Here is a 17867-nt window from a genome sequence, read left to right on the forward strand (position 1 = left end):
GAGTGGTAGTGTCACATAAACATATCTTATAATTCTATTTCTCGTGTGTAAAGATCTTAAAATTGCCTTAGTTTTTTAAGGTATTTTACTCCGATAAACTGCAATACATTTACTTTTTATCCATTTTTTTTCTTCTTCAAATAAATATTGTAGCTTCTTATCAAAATTGTCTTTTGCAGTGTTTATGTTAGTCTGAGTAAATAATTCTGATCATTCTCCATGGATTAAATTATTTGTAAAATACATGTTTATTGATACCCCTACAGGTCCGTTAAAATATTTTTTCTAGTTATCACCATTGCTTAGAAAAAATATACAAATGATGCTCTTTTCCAACATTTTGTTATAATGAAATAATTTCAAGTGTCAAGCAAAATCACTTGCACATCAACTCAAGGTGTGTCAATTACTTAAACTTGTTTTTGTGTATATCAAGAATATTTAAAATTAAATTTAACAAATTACGTTATGTTAACTAAAGTACGACTTGGGTTCTGTGCGTGCCCTTTTCTATATCCGGACGAATACGCGTCCGTTAACTTGGCTATTTAACAAGTCGTTAAATAACTGTTTTCTAATAGTATATTTAAACTGCAAAGTATCCTGTAAAAATGATATTTAAAGCTCATATTTTAATATAGTATATCAACATGGAACCCCGTTTATTAAGAGCAAAACACGTTTTGGTAAATGGCACAATTTAATACGAACGGTAAAGTGATCTTACTATCATAAATACAGTGTACTTTTTAGATGTTGTAGGATTTCGTCTGAGCAGTGTTTTTACGTTTTAGTTGCAAGTGTAAAAGTGAATTTTCGGTATTTACAAATGTACGATTGTGTGAATGTAATAATGTACATTAATTTATTGAATATTGAAATAAAATCATATCCAAACAAATTTGTTTAGCAAAATTGTATTTTTCTTCTTTGTTAAACCTTCCTCTATGCTAAATTCAATTATGTTACATAATATTCCATGTTCAATGTGCGATTTATCATATGAATTGAATAGTCTTTATTTGTAGTATATGACTTTTTTATGAATTTTTTATTTTAATTCATGGTCGTTTATTTAAAAAAAATGATTCAAGTATCACAAGCCTAAAGTCAGCCATTCATAATAATCCATAATCACTTATCTCTATATTCATTTTTCTATTATAATAATGTTTGTATTAAACGAGATTTAAAAATATCCTTATTGACACTGCTTCATGGCAAGAAGATCCCTCATATAATTGAGGGGCGGTATTGAGGAGTGCTTTGGACATCAGCATTAATTAGGCCCTTTTACTCGATTCCCATTGACACAAAAAGCCTTCGTCAATGGAGTTATTGCCAAGAGCATGATTATCTTTAAAAATTTAGCATACCATATGTCACATCTTTCCTTTGTTCTAATATACCCTTAAAGATGATCGAAAGCTTATAAAAGAAGTTGTATACATAGCTGGGAAGTTTCACATTATTTAGCCTATACTTATACTAACATTTTATTTATCTGATATTATAGGCAGTTTTATGTGAATAAAAATAAATGAATAGTAACAAAAAAAGAAATGATCCAATTATCCGGAATTACCAAAACAGACACTCGTAGTTTTCGGCATTGCATTGGAAATTTGACATTTTGCTCAGTTGGGGGGGGGGGGAAGGTCACCTTTTTTAGGTCGGTCGTGGGCATAATTTTTTTTTTTTTTTTTTTATACAAAAAAAAAAAAAAAAAAAAAAAAATCAAAAGGGGGGGGGGGGGGGGGTTAGGTTTTTTTTTAGGGGGGTTTACATACATAAAATTACCAAAGGGGGGGGGGGGTAAACCCCCAAACCCTCCCCCCTGCGTACGCGCCTGGTGAGAGGATAGTAACTTCCGTCACCTTCACCCCTCTCATTCACTGGTGAGAGGACACTTTTTTTTTTTTTTTTTGGTCTCGAAATTTGGAAATTTGACATTTTCTCAGTTGGGGGGGGGGGGGGGGGGGGGTAAGGTCACCTTTTTAGGTCGGTCGTGGGCATAATTTTTTTTTTTTTTTTTGGTCTCGAAATTTGGAAATTTGACATTTTGCTCGGGGGGGGGTGCCCTCGCCGTTTCCACCGTCCGCAGACATTTTCGCGCACGTACGTGGCACACGGTAGGCCTACACGGCAGAGTGTGAGAGTCACTTGACTAGGGGGGGGGGGGGGGGGGGGGGGGGGTAAGAGGACACTTTTTTTTTTTTTTGGTCTCGAAATTTGGAAATTTGACATTTTGCTCAGTTGGGGGGGGGGGGGGGGGTAAGGTCACCTTTTTTAGGTCGGTCGTGGGCATAATTTTTTTTTTTTTTTTTTAGGTTTTTTTTTAGGGGGGTTTACATACATAAAATTACCAAAGGGGGGGGTTAACCCCCCAAACCCTCCCCCCTGCGTACGCGCCTGGTGAGAGGATAGTAACTTCCGTCACCTTCACCCCTCTCATTCACTATGCTCCCTCGCACTTGCGTATTGATGATGATGGGGGGGGGGGGGGCTTGGGGGAAGTTCTCCCTCAAAAAATTAAATTCAAACGTGGTTTATTTCTAATTCGATACCAGTGATTTACAAATGTTGCTGAAATGGCATTTTTCCCTGAGCTTCCGGGGGCTCGGCCTCCTGGACCCCACCAAATGCCCTGAGGCGGTCCTTGGATGCTCATCTGATCGTAATTACATGCCTAAACCCCTGAGCTTCTGGAGGCTCCGCCCCCTGTACCCCACTCCAATTAGTGACCTGCATGTCAGTGCAAGTCACAAATAAGGTATCAAAATATGCTACTCTGACCGTAATTAAATTCCTAAAACCCCTGAACTCCCGGGGGATCTGCCCCATGGATGCACATCTCACCTCAATTAGATGCCTAAAACCCCTGAGTTTCATGGGGCTCCGCCCCTTGACCCCTGCCAGGGCTTTGCCCCTGGACCCCACGCCAATTTACGCTCCATTACTTCGCTCGCTTTGCTCTACCTGATCGTAAATACTTAGCCCCCCTCCCCACTTTGAAAAAAAACGTTGCCAGGGCCTGCGTAACATGTGAGAGTGGTGGTAATGCGGTTTTTTCTACCCCCCCCCCAACGTTTTTGCTCATTACGCCACTGCACCCTCGTCCCTCACATTTCGTCCCCCCCCCCGGTCATGAAAAGAAATCGCCGCCCCTGCCCAGTACTGCATGTATTACCTATATGAAGCATGTTCCGATTACGTAATATTTCTTTGTAATGTTCGCACATTCAAAAGGTAACGGACGAGAGTATTGAAATTTGCTTGAGGTTGATGTCTAGAGTATTTGCGAACGTGTTTAATTAATTTTGTAATATAATTGATCTGCTGATGTACGGTATTAAGAATTACGTCTACGATGAATATCAAAATATTTCGATGGCCTCAATTCCGACGTGACAAACAAACGAACAAAAACAAACAAACAAAAACAAACAAACAAAAAGCAAGCAAATTAGGCAAACAAACATTAAAAAACGCACACTTATCTTCCTGTATGTCCACATGGTGAACGGAGCTTTATGCCGCAGTGTTGATGAAGGATGCCTGACGCACTCATGACGATAAATGACTGTCCAAGATATTGATTAATTGCCATTATTCAAGGCTTATAGCTGCTCTATCATAATTAAACAAAATAAAATACATGTTTGCAAGTGCGTTGGTGAATATGCACTGCACGCAGGTGTCCGTCTCATTTTTGTCTTTTCTTGTTCTTTGTAAATAGTAATTTGAATAGGAATATTATTTGTCATTTATTTTATATTCGAAAGGTGTTGTAACGATTCAAGCTCTATTTGCTTATGTTTCATCACCTTTGTGCGTTCATTCTTTACACTGTATATTAGTTGCAACTTGTCTTTGATAAAACATTGTTATGTAGTAATGACAGTTGGTCCGAACACCTTGTCATATTTCGAATGTAGGAGGGCATTTAAAGAACCATACTTTTCAGGGGAAATTTTCCAATTATATTATTCCACAACATAAAGTGAATGAAAAAGCTCACAAATCATTTTTCATCTTTCCCAGAAGTTAACATTCTATTTGACACGTACGAATGAAAAGATGGAAAGTCAAAATCAAACATCATGTGAATGGAAGTGGAACATAAACAAAAAACAAAACTATTTTTTTTAAAAGTGAGATAAACACGTTTAGGACGACTTGTTCTCTGGTCGGGTTGGTTGAACGCAAGCCATATACATGTATAACCAATGATCGATGAGCCTTCATAACGTGTTATCTATTTTCTCTCTTCTTTTTTTGAAAAGCTTTTTAAAATATATTTGCAACAATCCAGTGGCGTACCTGGGGTACTCCGTCAGGGGGGCAAGCGACCGAAACAAACAAAAAAGGCGATGCTAATTTTCACTTCTGGCGAGTGAGCGAGCAAAAAAAATCTTTAAGTAACGTTTGGTATATAAACTGGTATTGTTGCAAGTTGGGGTGGGAACATTCACTTGTTAGCGACGTTACTTTCATTTTTTTGCAAACGAGTGTAGCGAGCAAGAAAAAAATCACTTCTTTTTTAATAATTGCCACTTAAACTTGGTTCAATTGTCCCATGCAGGGCGCGGGAACAACCCCCTACATTTCTCTTTTTAATGATATTGTAGCAGGTTAGTGGTGGGTACATAATTCCACGTGCTAGCGAGCGTAGCGAGCGAAAAAAAAAAATCACTTCTCTTTTATAGGGAAAATATGGTACATAAAACTTGGGTTCATTGTTCCATGTCAGGGACGTGATTATTAAAAGCGGTGTTATTTATATTTTGGCGAGCGAGCGTAGCGAGCGAGCAAAATTTTTGTAATGATAATTGGTTCATAAATTTCAGATTTTTTTGTTGCAGGGCAGGGCTTACACAATCATGTCTAAGGTGATGTGAATTCCGTTTTGGCGAGCACGAGCACACCAAAACTTCTTTGAATAACGTTTGGTACATACTTATTAACTGGTTGTTGCAGGTTGGGGCGGGCACGTTAGCGGTGTCAATTCCATTTTGGCGAGCGAGCATAGCGAGCAAGCAAAAAAAATAAATTCTCTTTTAATAGAAATTAATAAATAAACTTGTTTTTATTGGTGCAGGTCAGGATGGACGCAATCGCATTTAACGCGATTCAATTCCTTTTTGGCGAGAGGGCGAAAAAACTCTTCCATTTTTAATATTATTGCAGGTAAAGGGTGGGCACAATTGTTTCCAAAGCAATGTCTATTCATTTTATTCGCGAGCGAGTGTAGCGAGCGAGAAAAATGAATTAGTCTCTTTTAGTAACATTTGGTACATATATCGTGTGTTATTGTTGCCATGGTTGCAGGTCGGGGCCCCGTCGGGGCAGGCACAATTGTATTCTAGGCAATACTAATCCTTTTCTTTTTTCAGGGGGACGAGCAAGTGAAAACATTTAATACAAAATAGGCTAGCAAGCAGTTCCCGCCAGCGAAGAGTTTCGAATTTGTTATATCACTTATATTTTCCTATTTTCATTTGTTTTAATTTTTGAGGGCCGTATGCGGAATATTTTTCTGGTGGGGGAGGGGGAAAGATGCGTTAAAAGTTTTCGAAGAATCTCAAAAGCAAAAGGAGTGAAGGGAGTTCGAGCGACCGAACTGGTCATGAGGGCAGGCGCGGATTCAGGATTTCTTAGGGGGGGGGCCCACTTTTTTTTTTGGTCCGAAAAAAAAAATCGTAACGACTCAGCCAGCCGCTAAATAAGCGGGGGGGGGGGGGGGGGGAAGAGGACACTTATTTTTTTTCGTTTTGTTCCGTTGGGGGGGGGGGGTGAGGTCACCATTTTTAGGTCAGCCATTGGCATATTTTTGTTTATTTTTTTTAAATTAAAAAAAAAAAAAAAAATCACAGAAAAGGGGGGGGGGGGAGTTGCTCCAAAATACACACATAAAAAAACCGAAGGGGGAAGGGTCAACCCCCTAACCCCCTCCCCCCTTCCGTACGTGCCTATTCGTCTGAAAATAGTGTTTCCCCTCCCGCGCGAAGCGCGGAAACTTTTACGTTTCATTAAATCATTAGAAAAAGAAGACAATTCGTTGTATAGTTTTTTACTCATAATCCTCGTCTTAATTCATCCCCTTCTCCCGCGCAAAGCTAGGAAGCTTTTACGTTTCATTAAATCATTAGAGAAAGAAGACGATTCGTTGTACCGTTCTCGAAAATAATCCTCGTCTGAATACAGGTTTTACGTTTCATTAAATCATTAGCGAAATAAAACGATTTGTTGTACCGTTCTCGACTCTTAATCCTTGTCTAAATTCAGTTTTTCCCCCGCCTCGACGTTTCATTAAATTTTTAGAAAATGAAGACGATTCGTTGTTCCGCTCTCGAAAATAATTTAGTTTCCCCCACCCGCGCAAAGCGCGGAAGCTTTTACTTTTCATTAAATCATTAGAGAAAGAGGAAGATTCGTCGTACCGTTCTCGACTCTTAATCCTTGTCTAAATTCCTTTTCCCCCACCCGCGCAAAGCGCGGAAGCTTTTACTTTTCATTAAATCATTAGAGAAAGAGGAAGATTCGTCGTACCGTTCTCGACTCTTAATCCTAGTCAAAATCAATCCCCCCCCCCCCCCCCCCTTCCGCGCGAAGCGCGGAAGCTTCGACGTTTCATTAAATTATTATAGAAAGAAGACGATCCGTTGTACCGTTCTCGACTCTTAATACTTGTCTGAATTTCAAATATGTTCTTTGTCTATTCCCTTTTCTTCCTACGTCCTCTTCCTTTACACTCCTCTCTTTTTGGCCGGCGTTTATTGGGGGACCACCCCACCGCCTGCTGTCAGATGAACATATGTTGATACCTTGTCCGCCCCGGAAGCTCAGGGGTTTAAGGTTTTAATTTACGGTCAGATTAGCATTCAGGGGTCCGCCTTAGCGCCCTAGACGGGGTCCAGGGGGCAGAGCCCCGGAAGTTCAGGAGTTTAGGCATTTAATTACGGTCAGATGAGCATTATTTTGATACCTAATTGTTACAATGGCAGGTCACTAATTGGCTAGGGGTTCAGGGGGCGGAGCCCCGGAATCTCAAGGGTTTTAGGCACTCAATTACGGTCAGATGAGTATCGAGGGGCCCGTCTAAGGGCTCTTGGTTGGGTCCAGGGGGCAGAGCCCCCACAAGCTCAGGGGTTTTAGGCGTTTAATTACGGTCAGATGAGCATTTTTGATACCTTATTATTTGTGACACTAGCAAGACACTATTTGGCGTGGGGTCCAGGGGGCAGAGCCCCCAGAAATCAGAGGTTTTAGGCATTAAATGACCGTCATATGAGCATCTAAGGGCCCGCCTTAGGGCCCCAAGTGGAATCCAGGGGGCATTTTAGGAATTAATTTTAATCATGGTCAGATGAGCATATTTTGATACCCCATTATAATGTGACACTGGCAGTTAACTATTTTTTCTTTCTCGCTCTCTTTCTTTCTATTTCTCTTTAATATACTTTTTCAAAGAAAGTGTGGGGGGAGGGGCTCGAGGATCCCGATCCCCGCCGTTCCGCGGGCCCTGATATGTAGGCATCTCAAGAAGCATTTTCTTGCCTGGCTGTAAATTTAGGAATTTGTCATTTTCCAACAAACGCATGAAGTGAGGAAAATTATCTCATTTCAGCATTATTTGTTAACCACCGTTATGGAATTATAAATAAACCACGTTTAAATTCTATTTCTCCAACCCCCCTCCCCTATCAGTATGCCAGTGGCCCCCCCCCCCCCTCCGATCTACACCTTGTTGGCTGGAAAAATTGCAACTGATATCCCTTACCTTTCTTCATTCTCTTTTTTTCCTTTCCCTTTCTCTCCTCTTTCACTTTCCCTTCCCTTCCTATTTAGGTTTGCTGGGGGGGGGGGGGGTAGGGGAGGGGTATGGTCATTTTGGTCCCCAACCCGCTCCACACATTGTTGGCGGGATTAACCGCAACTAATCTCCGCTTCTTTTCTCCCTTTTCTTTTTTTCTTCCTCTTTTTGTTCCCTTTTAGCTCTCCTCTTTTCCTTTTCCTTCCTTCTCTTTTTTTTTTAGCGGGGACGGGGGGGGGGGGGGGGGGGGGGGAGGCTAGGGTCTTTTGCCCCCCCCTCGATCCACAACTTGTTGGCGGGAAAATTGCAACTGATATCCCCCTTCTTTTCTTTTCTTCTTCCTATTTTGTCCTTCCCTTTATCTCCTCTTTATCTTTTTTCTTTCCCTTTCCTTCTTTCTCTTTTATTTTTTTATTGGGGGGGGGGGGGGGAGGGGGAGGCAAGTCCTTCCCCCCGATCTCCTTCTTCCCTCTTTTCTTTTCTTCTTCCTCTTTTTTCCCCTTTCTCTCCTCTTTCCCTTCTTTTCCTTCTCTCTCTCTCTCCTTTTTTTTTTTTTTTTTGCGGGGGGGGGGGGGGGCCAAGGCACGCTCGGCCCCCCCCCCTGGATCCGCGCCTGCATGAGGGTACTTTTGCATTTTCAAAAATAGAATTGAAAGATTTGGTATAGGCCTACACTACATTTTCAGGAAAAAAACTGTACGTTTTCAAAATATCTGTGGTCAACTGCCCCCCCCCCCCTGGTGCGTACGGCCATGGTCTTTTTTTTTTAAATTTCCCCATTTTTATTCCTTTCCTTTTCTTTTCCCTTTTTCTTCCTTTTCTCTTCTTCTTCCTTTTTTCTTTCCTTTTTTCCTTTTTTCTCTTTCTTTCCTTTTTTCTTTCCTTTTCCTTTTTTCTTTTTCTTTCCTTTCCTTTCTTTTCTTTTCTTTCCCCTTTTTCTTTTTTTCCCCTGGAGCCCGTCAGGGGGGCACTCTGCCCCCCCTGCCCCCCCATAGGTACGCCAGTGCAACAATCTCATCACTCAGATTACTGCTTGATTGTACATAATGCAACTAAGATATAAATGTTAAAATGATACGTGGGGAAGTTGGTGTAACGTACGTCGCATGCAGGGAAACGGTAAAATAAATAAAGCTGATTCTACATCTGACCAAGTCGTCCCCACTTACCAAACCAAACTCGACAACTAAGCCATTGGTATGATAAGCACGTCCTATTCTTCGTCCAACACCAAACACGGTCTGTGTTTCCAAAAGCTTGACAAGGTGTCACTAAACATGTCAAAAATTATGTTTGAAGTACAAATACTCAAAGTTTACACCATGTTTAGTTTGCTCGCTCCGCAGTATCTGTTCTTGTCTCAAGATATGGGACAAAATCTAATTTGGGGTTCTAATTTCTTCTACGACCTCTACCTTAATTCATATCCTCTACTTACTTCGAGTGGTATTATATTCTGCTCTCTGATACGATCATAGGTTGGATGTGAGTGAGGTTTTACGTGATAGCAGTTTAAGGTGACCTGATTGAAAGCACGAACAAAAATCACACTCAAGATAATCGAGTAAACGAAACGATAGAGGATAGAGAGGGTCGAGATACAAGGGAAGGGACAGAAGGAGGGAAGAAAGAGAAAGAAAGAGAGAGAGAGAGATAAAGAGAGAGAGAGAGAGATATGGAGAGAGATAGAGAGAGATAGAGAGAAGAAGAGAGATAGAGAAAGAGAGGAGAGGAGGAGACGGAGGAGTAAAACGACCAAACTAAACTCGGGCATATTTTTAAAGCCCGGCGCACACTATACGATCTGGTTACGATCCGAATTTGGAAGAATTTGTGACAGCATTTGATATAAACATTCATACGTGTACAATCTTAACGAGCGAGGATCTAAATAGTTATTACGATTAATAAAATCTAAGTTTCAAGAGATTTGACGCTTCTTGAAAAGAAAGTAAACAACATATCACAGTTTCATTTCAAAAGGAGCTAAATCCGTTTCATTCCAAAAGGAGCTAAATCCATGTTTCATTCCAAAAGGAGCTAAATCCACAAAATCTAAAAAAAATTGTTAAAATCACAAGTAACTGGTAGATTGTTTTTCTTATCATATATTATTGGTCAAGGGCGACACCTTTAAGATATATAACAGCATGACGGTACATGGCTAAAGGGAAAGTGGAGAAATAAAAAAGGTGATTTACTCAGAAGTACCCAAAGTGGATTTAGCTCCTTTTGGAATGAAACCGATTTGGATTTAGCTCCTTTTGGAATGAAACATGATATTGTACCTAAATGTTTTCATACTTCCTGGTGAAATTTTTGAATGTGATATAGTGCATTTTGTCCCCATGTAGGAAATCATTATTTTAAGACAAATAACCCAATTTTAATAACAAAATATGGATTTAGCTCCTTTTGGAATCAAGCTCTTCATATAGTCTTTGACAATGTCAGTACTTTGGCCAGTGATTTAATTGACCAATTTAATATCTTTTTTGGAAATTTAGACCCACAACTCCACAGGGCAACTGGCGTGTCCGAATATGGTCTACTGGCGGCTATCCATCTACGGGGTGTCACAGTACATCTGACATCTCATATTCATCCCAATGAAGGTTTTTTTTTCCACGGAATAAACCTTCAAAATGTCAATAGTAAATGCATTCACCACATTCATTTCAAAAAATGTTATTAACAAATAAAAACGGATGAAGCGAAACGAATTTAAACAAACTTCAAATTTAATACTCAATATTAATAGCAACCTTAAAACAAAAATCGGGCGTTGAGATAATTGTCCTACATCGGAAAGCGCCATATTGTATACACAGAGAAAAAGAGGTTTAAATTTATAGGGAGTAAGATGCTTGTCGCATAAGTGACACCCCTCAGGGAGTAAATTTACTCCCCAATGTAGGGAGTAAATTTACACCTTACAAGAAGGTGTACATGTGCACCCCAAGGTTAGGATTTCTTATGCACAGCATCAACCAATTGATCATCCCTCGCGCAATCAATCATCCCTGCTTCTATTCACCTAATAGTCACTGATTATCACCCTTTTGTCTACCTTTCATTGCTCTCACCTGTTTTACGAGTTACATGTCGAAAAGCTTTATTGCTTAATACCTAAACAACAGCAAGTGTGAACTCAAGACAAGTGCAGGCTGGCCTGGATGGATCAAATGTAGTGGAAATACCTAAATACACAATCCTGCCTTCTCGAACACGTATAAGAAGCCAAATATGTACTAGTTAGTTATCAAATATAACCTTCGGTACAAAAGGGGTACAACACCTTATTCTTGATCAGATAACTTTCACACAAATAATATGCCCAAATGAAACATGATAATTCCCCCAACATGACTAAAATATGTAAATTATGCTAATTTCCATTCATTTGGCAGTACCTATATCAACACGGTGCGCCATTGCTGTAGCGCATATGCACTCACAAATAGGGTGTAAAATTACACCCTCAAATGACTTTTCTGTACAACCTTGCGTATTTCCGTGTTTTACTCCCTAAAAGTTGTAATAGGGGCCGCCCTATTTTTCCAATTTCGTTTTACTCCCCAAAAACACATTTTATTTCTCTGTGTGTACGTCACGAACAATCATCATTTACTATCCTGCCCCTTGTTCTTTTCGGATTTTTTTCTCAAAAACTCTCCGATTTCAATGACGAGGTTTACTGAATAAAATGGATTGTACTATATTTCATTTATTTCTACGACCGTGACGTCATGCCAACAAAGACCGTCAAAGAGATCGATTTAAGATTAAGTGTGTAAATTATTAGACAATGTTACCTGCGTGTAATTCCTCAATCTATCTTGGTCCGAAAGTATTTTGGCGAAGTGTCAATTGCTTCAACGATGAAAATTTCTTATCGAGAGAAGCCTTTTTTTTGGATGGAGAAACACACAAAAACTCAAGCAACGCTGTACGAAACTTTTTGTTTCTAACCGAATAGATAATTGGATTTGAACAAGAATATACGAAAGCTAAGCAGACGAATATTCGGTAAAGGTCCGAGTACAAGAAGGTTCGATAAAGGTCGAGGTTGAAAAGAAAGAAACAAATTTGATCCGGCGACCAGCAGACGATATAAGTTACGACGACAATTAGAACAGTGCGCGTCATTTTTTGCTTTGTCTGTAAGAGCTTCAGCGAGGGTGGGGGCACTTGTCCGTTGACCTGAAAACTCAGTGCCTTCGCATGAAGTACCCGGATGATGGCTAAATGGCTGCCGGTCATGATGGAGACTGGAATCAGGTATTCAAACATGAAAAGCAGGACTCCCGCAGTCATGTGCACTCCGCGTGTCGGGAATTTAGTCACACAGGTATAGTGCATGCTGTCGTGGGTAGAAATAGTCAGAGTGTAGAGATTCAAAATGGCGGATCCAAGCCAGGACAGTCCAACTAGGCGGACTGATCGTTTGACTGTGAATAGAAACCTGAATCGGAACGGATACTTGACAGCAACTAGCCGCTCTACGGATATTACGGTGAGTATGAACACTGAAGCAACCACGGATATCCACATTAAGATATTGGAATACTCGATCCGGCAGTAGAGCATGCCCTTCCAGTTTGAAGGCACCGTTATGAAACTGGGGCGTGGTATCATCCAGAACGACGTCAAGAAGTCGGCTACTGAAAGACTGCCGATAAGAACGTTGGCCGTGAACTGGACAGGGCGACGTCGGCGTACGATCACGGCGATGACGAGAAGGTTTCCAACCATACCGGTTATAGAAAGCACGAGTTGAACTATGACCCACCATGTCCAGGTAAATGGAGCCCTTTCCCATTTACTCTCATCAGAAATGTTCGTACCATTCATTCTCCGTAATTTAAATTCTGCAAAAAAATAAAAATACTCTAGTCATGCCTGTAGGAGTAATCTTCGTTATAATTTCTTGTTTTAGGATTGAATTTAAGATATCCACAATCTCTCCAAATTATAGTGAAATCCACTCCAATTCTTTGAAGAATGTATTCCATTCATCGGGGATTGCCTGCCCAAAACGAAGCAATTAAAATCCCTAATATATCCCCATAAAGAGTGCATTTCTACTCTTGTACATTTACAGAGGAAAATTAGAAGAGAAGATATTCTGGTATAGGTTCAGGCTTGCTATTTGATCCGGTTGCTTTTGTACCATGCAGTATCGCCTCCCGGGATCGCCTCTCCTTGATAAAGGTGTAGCATTACCTTTGGTGTTCCACAAATGTCGTATGTTACATGTGCTAGATATGTTAGTTATTGATTAAAAACAATAGATCACTGATATATTACACCATCTGAGCAGCAGTGAACCAACTTGATTAGACTATTTGGAACCCGCGTTCCTTACAGGGACGTATGGTATGGCCAGCTGTCAACATGTAGGCCTATCTGTTGATACCTGAACTGGCTATTGTTCACAATTTCACGATTAAAAACAAAGTGAGTTGACATGCACCGACGCGGCGTGGAAAGGCAAGAAGAAAAAAAGGAAGAAAAAAAGAAAGAAACGGAAATCAAGAGAACATGAATAAACGAAAAATACTCCAAGAACGAGGAATCTCAGCATCTAGCCTATGTGGCGCCATTTTCCAGTTTTTAAAAGAAAGTGCACAGCAGACACATATTGAATAAAAATATTGTCGAAGTAGATGCACTGAGGGGTAAAATAAGAAGTAAAATACTTGTGGATCGTTATTAGGGAGCCACAATTTATACGTGTGAATGCCCTATCAGTTATCATTATATTATTATGAATATAACTATAGTCAGCCTTTCTTGACCAAATTATAATTCATCGTTTGACACTTATAAGCATAGTCAGTATTATGGCAAGAAAAATAAATGTTCGCGATTTTGTTTTCGCGTTAAAACTGTGTACGTACCTTTAAAATTAGAGTATTCTTCGCTGGTTGTAGGTTCGATGAATAGTATAATACATTGTGATAGTTTTCTTGCGAAATACATGTACGTAACTATATAAGAGGCAAGATGCTGGCAGAAGATGGATGTATCATTCTGGGAAGAGTATACATCTTTGACAATGTTCGAGTATATGCGCTGCATATATAGCAAAGTGTCTGTAAATATTTTCTTATTGGTCGTTTTCTGATTCCCCAATCTCTTTTCGTGTAATCAATACGTTCTGAACAAGTAACTAAGATAGGCGCCCCATTATCGAATTGTCGTGCTTTTAAAGTTGTTTGACGAGTCCGCAACAACAAAGGAATCTGGTTTATTTCATATTTCACCCCCTCCCTCTCTCTCCCTTGACGTAACTCAAGATCTTCTTCCTCTTCTTCTCCTCCTTCTTCTTCTTCTCCTCCTTTTTCTTCTTCCTCCTCCTCCCTCTCTCTCTCTCTCTCTTTCTAAATGACTCTTTCATGACTCCGCTGTTCTCTTTATCTCTCGATCGGCTCCGCTCTTCTTCATGTTTCTCTCTCCCTCTCTCTTTATCATTTGTATTCGCAAAGGAGCCCTAAGCTTGATTAATCCATATCATTCATAACACTGTACGGGATGGTGCCAATATTGATTTTGAAACACACTTGTAGTCAAGAAAGGTGAAAGAATATATCAGGATAAAAATGCGTGTGGTTTCATACAAGTCAAAATACATGTAATGCTTGCCTATTTATTAACAACAAGCTGGTCGTCTTGATTTGAGAATAAACGTCACATGTAAGATATTCTTAAAGATATTTCTTACATTTAAGATATTATGAGTTAAGATCAGATTTAGGCCTGCAAACACATTTGAAAATATATAACAAATTTGACTGTTTTCTACATAGACATGATTATCTGATCGAGAAAGACTCAAACAAACGGTACAATAAGCAAATTCTCTTTATGCAATCAAAGAACAAGAGTAAGGACCTCCAATATGGAACTGCCACAGTCGAGGTCCGGTTTTCAAAGTTTATGAAGTAGGCGTAAAACCAAGTAGCTTTTTATCACTTATAATCACAACCCAAACGAGAGCATTTACCATCATAAGGATTAAAACGGATTGACAAAATACACAAGATACATGCATCAATGAACTCAAATGGCTCTACAGTACACTTTATGGAGAGACGCACAACTTTTATGAATATAAATGAAAGACCAGCATCATGATAAATGATTCAATTTAATTCAATTCGTTTTATTCATTTCCATTTTTAATAAAAACAATACAAAGATACAATAAGCATTTGCAATATACATGTATAAGAAAATGAAAATAGGGAACTAACAAATAAGGCCAAATGGCCCTGTGGAGGCATAGTTCTCCGAACAGTAGTTAAGAGATTTACAAATACAAACAAAACTAAAAGAGAAACATACATGACATAAGATGACAGGGACATCATTCATGGCAGGTAATGCAAATGGCAATAATCATTACAAAATCATGTTTGAAAACAGTTATAGGTATTATTAATGTCGATGATCGAATAACATGAACATATACAATAAGCATTTGCAATATACATGTATAAGAAAATGAAAATAGGGAACTAACAAATAAGGCCAAATGGCCCTGTGGAGGCATAATTCTCCGAACAGTAGTTAAGAGATTTACATATACAAACAAAACTAAAAAAGAAACATACATGACAAAAGATGACAGGGACATCATTCATGGCAGGTAATGCAAATGGCAATTATCATTATAAAATCATAACTTTGAAAACAGTTATAGGTATTATTAGGTAATGTCGATGATCGAATAACATGAACATATACAAATAAGTTTCATTAGTGATTCATCCCAATCTAGTCTGCATTACTATAGCACAAATTTACCAAAATCAGTACCCCACTGACATCTCATAACTATACACCATCCTCAACAAATGTCATCAAACTCACACAAAATAAACTATTATTATTCGACAAAATGGTTAAAATTACCTACTCTGATTTCCAGCAATTCCTTAAGACATTCAGCTTTTAACAAGCAGCTCTCTATCTCTACCAATACAGGGACAGTCTTCTAAGTTAACATGCATATCTTACAGTACAGATGCTTGTTTCCTACCCTACCAGAGGGGTGAATTAAAAAAAAATCTATCGGAAGAGGCTCATCAAATATTGTATCACTTTAGCTCCTCACTGATCAGCCCCATCCTTCATACACACATCCACCAATAACAAACTCTCTTGATGCAGAGGACTAGAGGTCACTACTTCGTAGTTGAATCAATTCTCAATCATGTAGTCAAATCCACTCCTACGTGGAGCCCTAGGACATTCTCTCATTGGGAGCTCCCCCCCCCCCTCAACCACGCCCCACTTGAGTAAAAAAAAAAGAAGAAAGAAAGAGGATTCGGGGGGGGGGGAAGGCAACATTCCCCCTTTTGAGTAAGAAAATTGTGAACAAATATGGAAGAATAGAGAAAATAAGGGGAAAATAAGGGGAAAATCAGGATAAAAATCGGGAAGAAGAAGAAGCAAAAAAAAGAAGAAAAAAAATTGTGAAAAAAATAAATAATCGGGAAATTATCAAGCCTGATATTTGAAGAAGAAAAAAAGAAATTGGTGTAATAATGGCTACAAATCGCTCTGGATAGTCCGAGAGAAGCTATTTCGTTTGACACGTAGAAACACGGGCGTCAACGCGTCATTGCAGGCATATATCGTTTGCATACGATTGCATTTCTAGCTCTAAGTTCATATCTTACCAAGATTTTAAACTTTGTTTATGATGAATGAAATAAATTAATACCAATATCATTTTTTCCAGCTGTCTCTGCATTCTGTTTATTTATTTTCATTTTGTATTCATTTTGTATTTATCAGATGCAACTATTGACAATTCTTATTATTTCACATTATTTTGTATTTAAAATGTGTTCGATGATGAAGTAACAAATCAATGAGTATTCTGTTGCTGTCTTTATGCTATTATAGTCCATTTCTTAAATTGTTTGAGAATTAATGTAATATTTTTAGATGCATGTACTTTATTGAATATTGGTTCAAATAATTAAAACATATTTTAGATGTTTTTATGCTAAATGAAATGAATTAATATCAATATAATTTTTGTTAGCTGTCTCTGCATTCTATTCATTTTGTGAAGGCTTAATATTAAAGTTGATAAATTGGTGATTATTTGAATATGACTGCTAGTGTAATACAATCATTAAACAAAATAATGAATGATCACACACAGAAATAAAATATTAATTTCACATTTATTTAAATTATTTGTGACATAAAAAAAAAATGTGCATGTTTATCGTGGATGAATATAAGTTGAACTTTTGAAGAGATGAGAAAGTAAACAATATTATAGAGATGGTGATTGTTTGTTTCACAGGTCATGCCTTAAGCTGGAGCGCTATCAACTTTACTTCCTGATTTGGTGACAAATGACATCATTCTTGAGGTGGTGAACAATGTGCATGCCGAAGATCTACGGAACAACCTTTCCGGAACAACAATTCACACAAGTTTCAAGGTCATTGAGGCAACGAAACAAAAATTGTCGCGAATTAAAAAAGACACTGAAGCCCTGGCTGCTTTCAATTAGAAGAAAGTGGTTGTACCTCCAACCAAAAAGTTTGTGTTTGATCTGTTTGAAAAGGCTGCTCGAGATCTTGGTTCAGAAAATGCCAAGCTACAAGAAATGAATGAATCACTTCGGAAGAAAAACACTGAACTTTTCAGATTTAAGGAGTTTGCTCAACATCTTGAAAGAAGGAATGCTGATCTCATCAAAGACTCGAAGAAGAACAAAAAAGAACAGAAAATGGGAAAGGATCTTGAGAAACTAAAGTGCACACTAGACACAAGGCTAAGACTTGATCAAACAAAATCTGAATTGTCAAAGGTTTTAATAAGTCTGGAAAGCCAAAGTATGTGGTGCAAACTATGAAGAGGAAAAATGTACAATTGAACTTCTGGAAACAAAAATCGAAACAATTGGTTTTACAAGAACAATCGAGGAGGAATCCACAAGCAAGTGTGAAGAGGATCCAAAAGGCTGCAAAGAAAAAACAAAGACAAACCAAGAATGTGAAAGTATTGAGTGACCCAT

General features: G+C 38.8%; 1 protein-coding gene across 1 annotated transcript; it reads right to left on the reverse strand.

Annotated features, from left to right (window-relative positions):
• Window positions 1-6613: 6613 nt before the first annotated feature.
• On the reverse strand, window positions 6614-12571 carry LOC592376 (galanin receptor type 2-like; the record flags this gene model as incomplete). The annotated part of the gene is made up of 2 exons (XM_030985942.1): window positions 11744-12571; window positions 6614-6664 (listed from the first exon to the last, which is right to left on the reverse strand). Coding segments are annotated over exons 1-2 (879 nt in total), but the record flags the coding sequence as incomplete, so codon positions are not given.
• Between the last annotated feature and the right edge of the window lie 5296 nt (window positions 12572-17867).

This window comes from Strongylocentrotus purpuratus, unplaced genomic scaffold (assembly GCF_000002235.5).
Source record: "Strongylocentrotus purpuratus isolate Spur 01 unplaced genomic scaffold, Spur_5.0 spur5_scaffold_15, whole genome shotgun sequence".
NCBI lineage: Eukaryota > Metazoa > Echinodermata > Echinoidea > Camarodonta > Strongylocentrotidae > Strongylocentrotus > Strongylocentrotus purpuratus.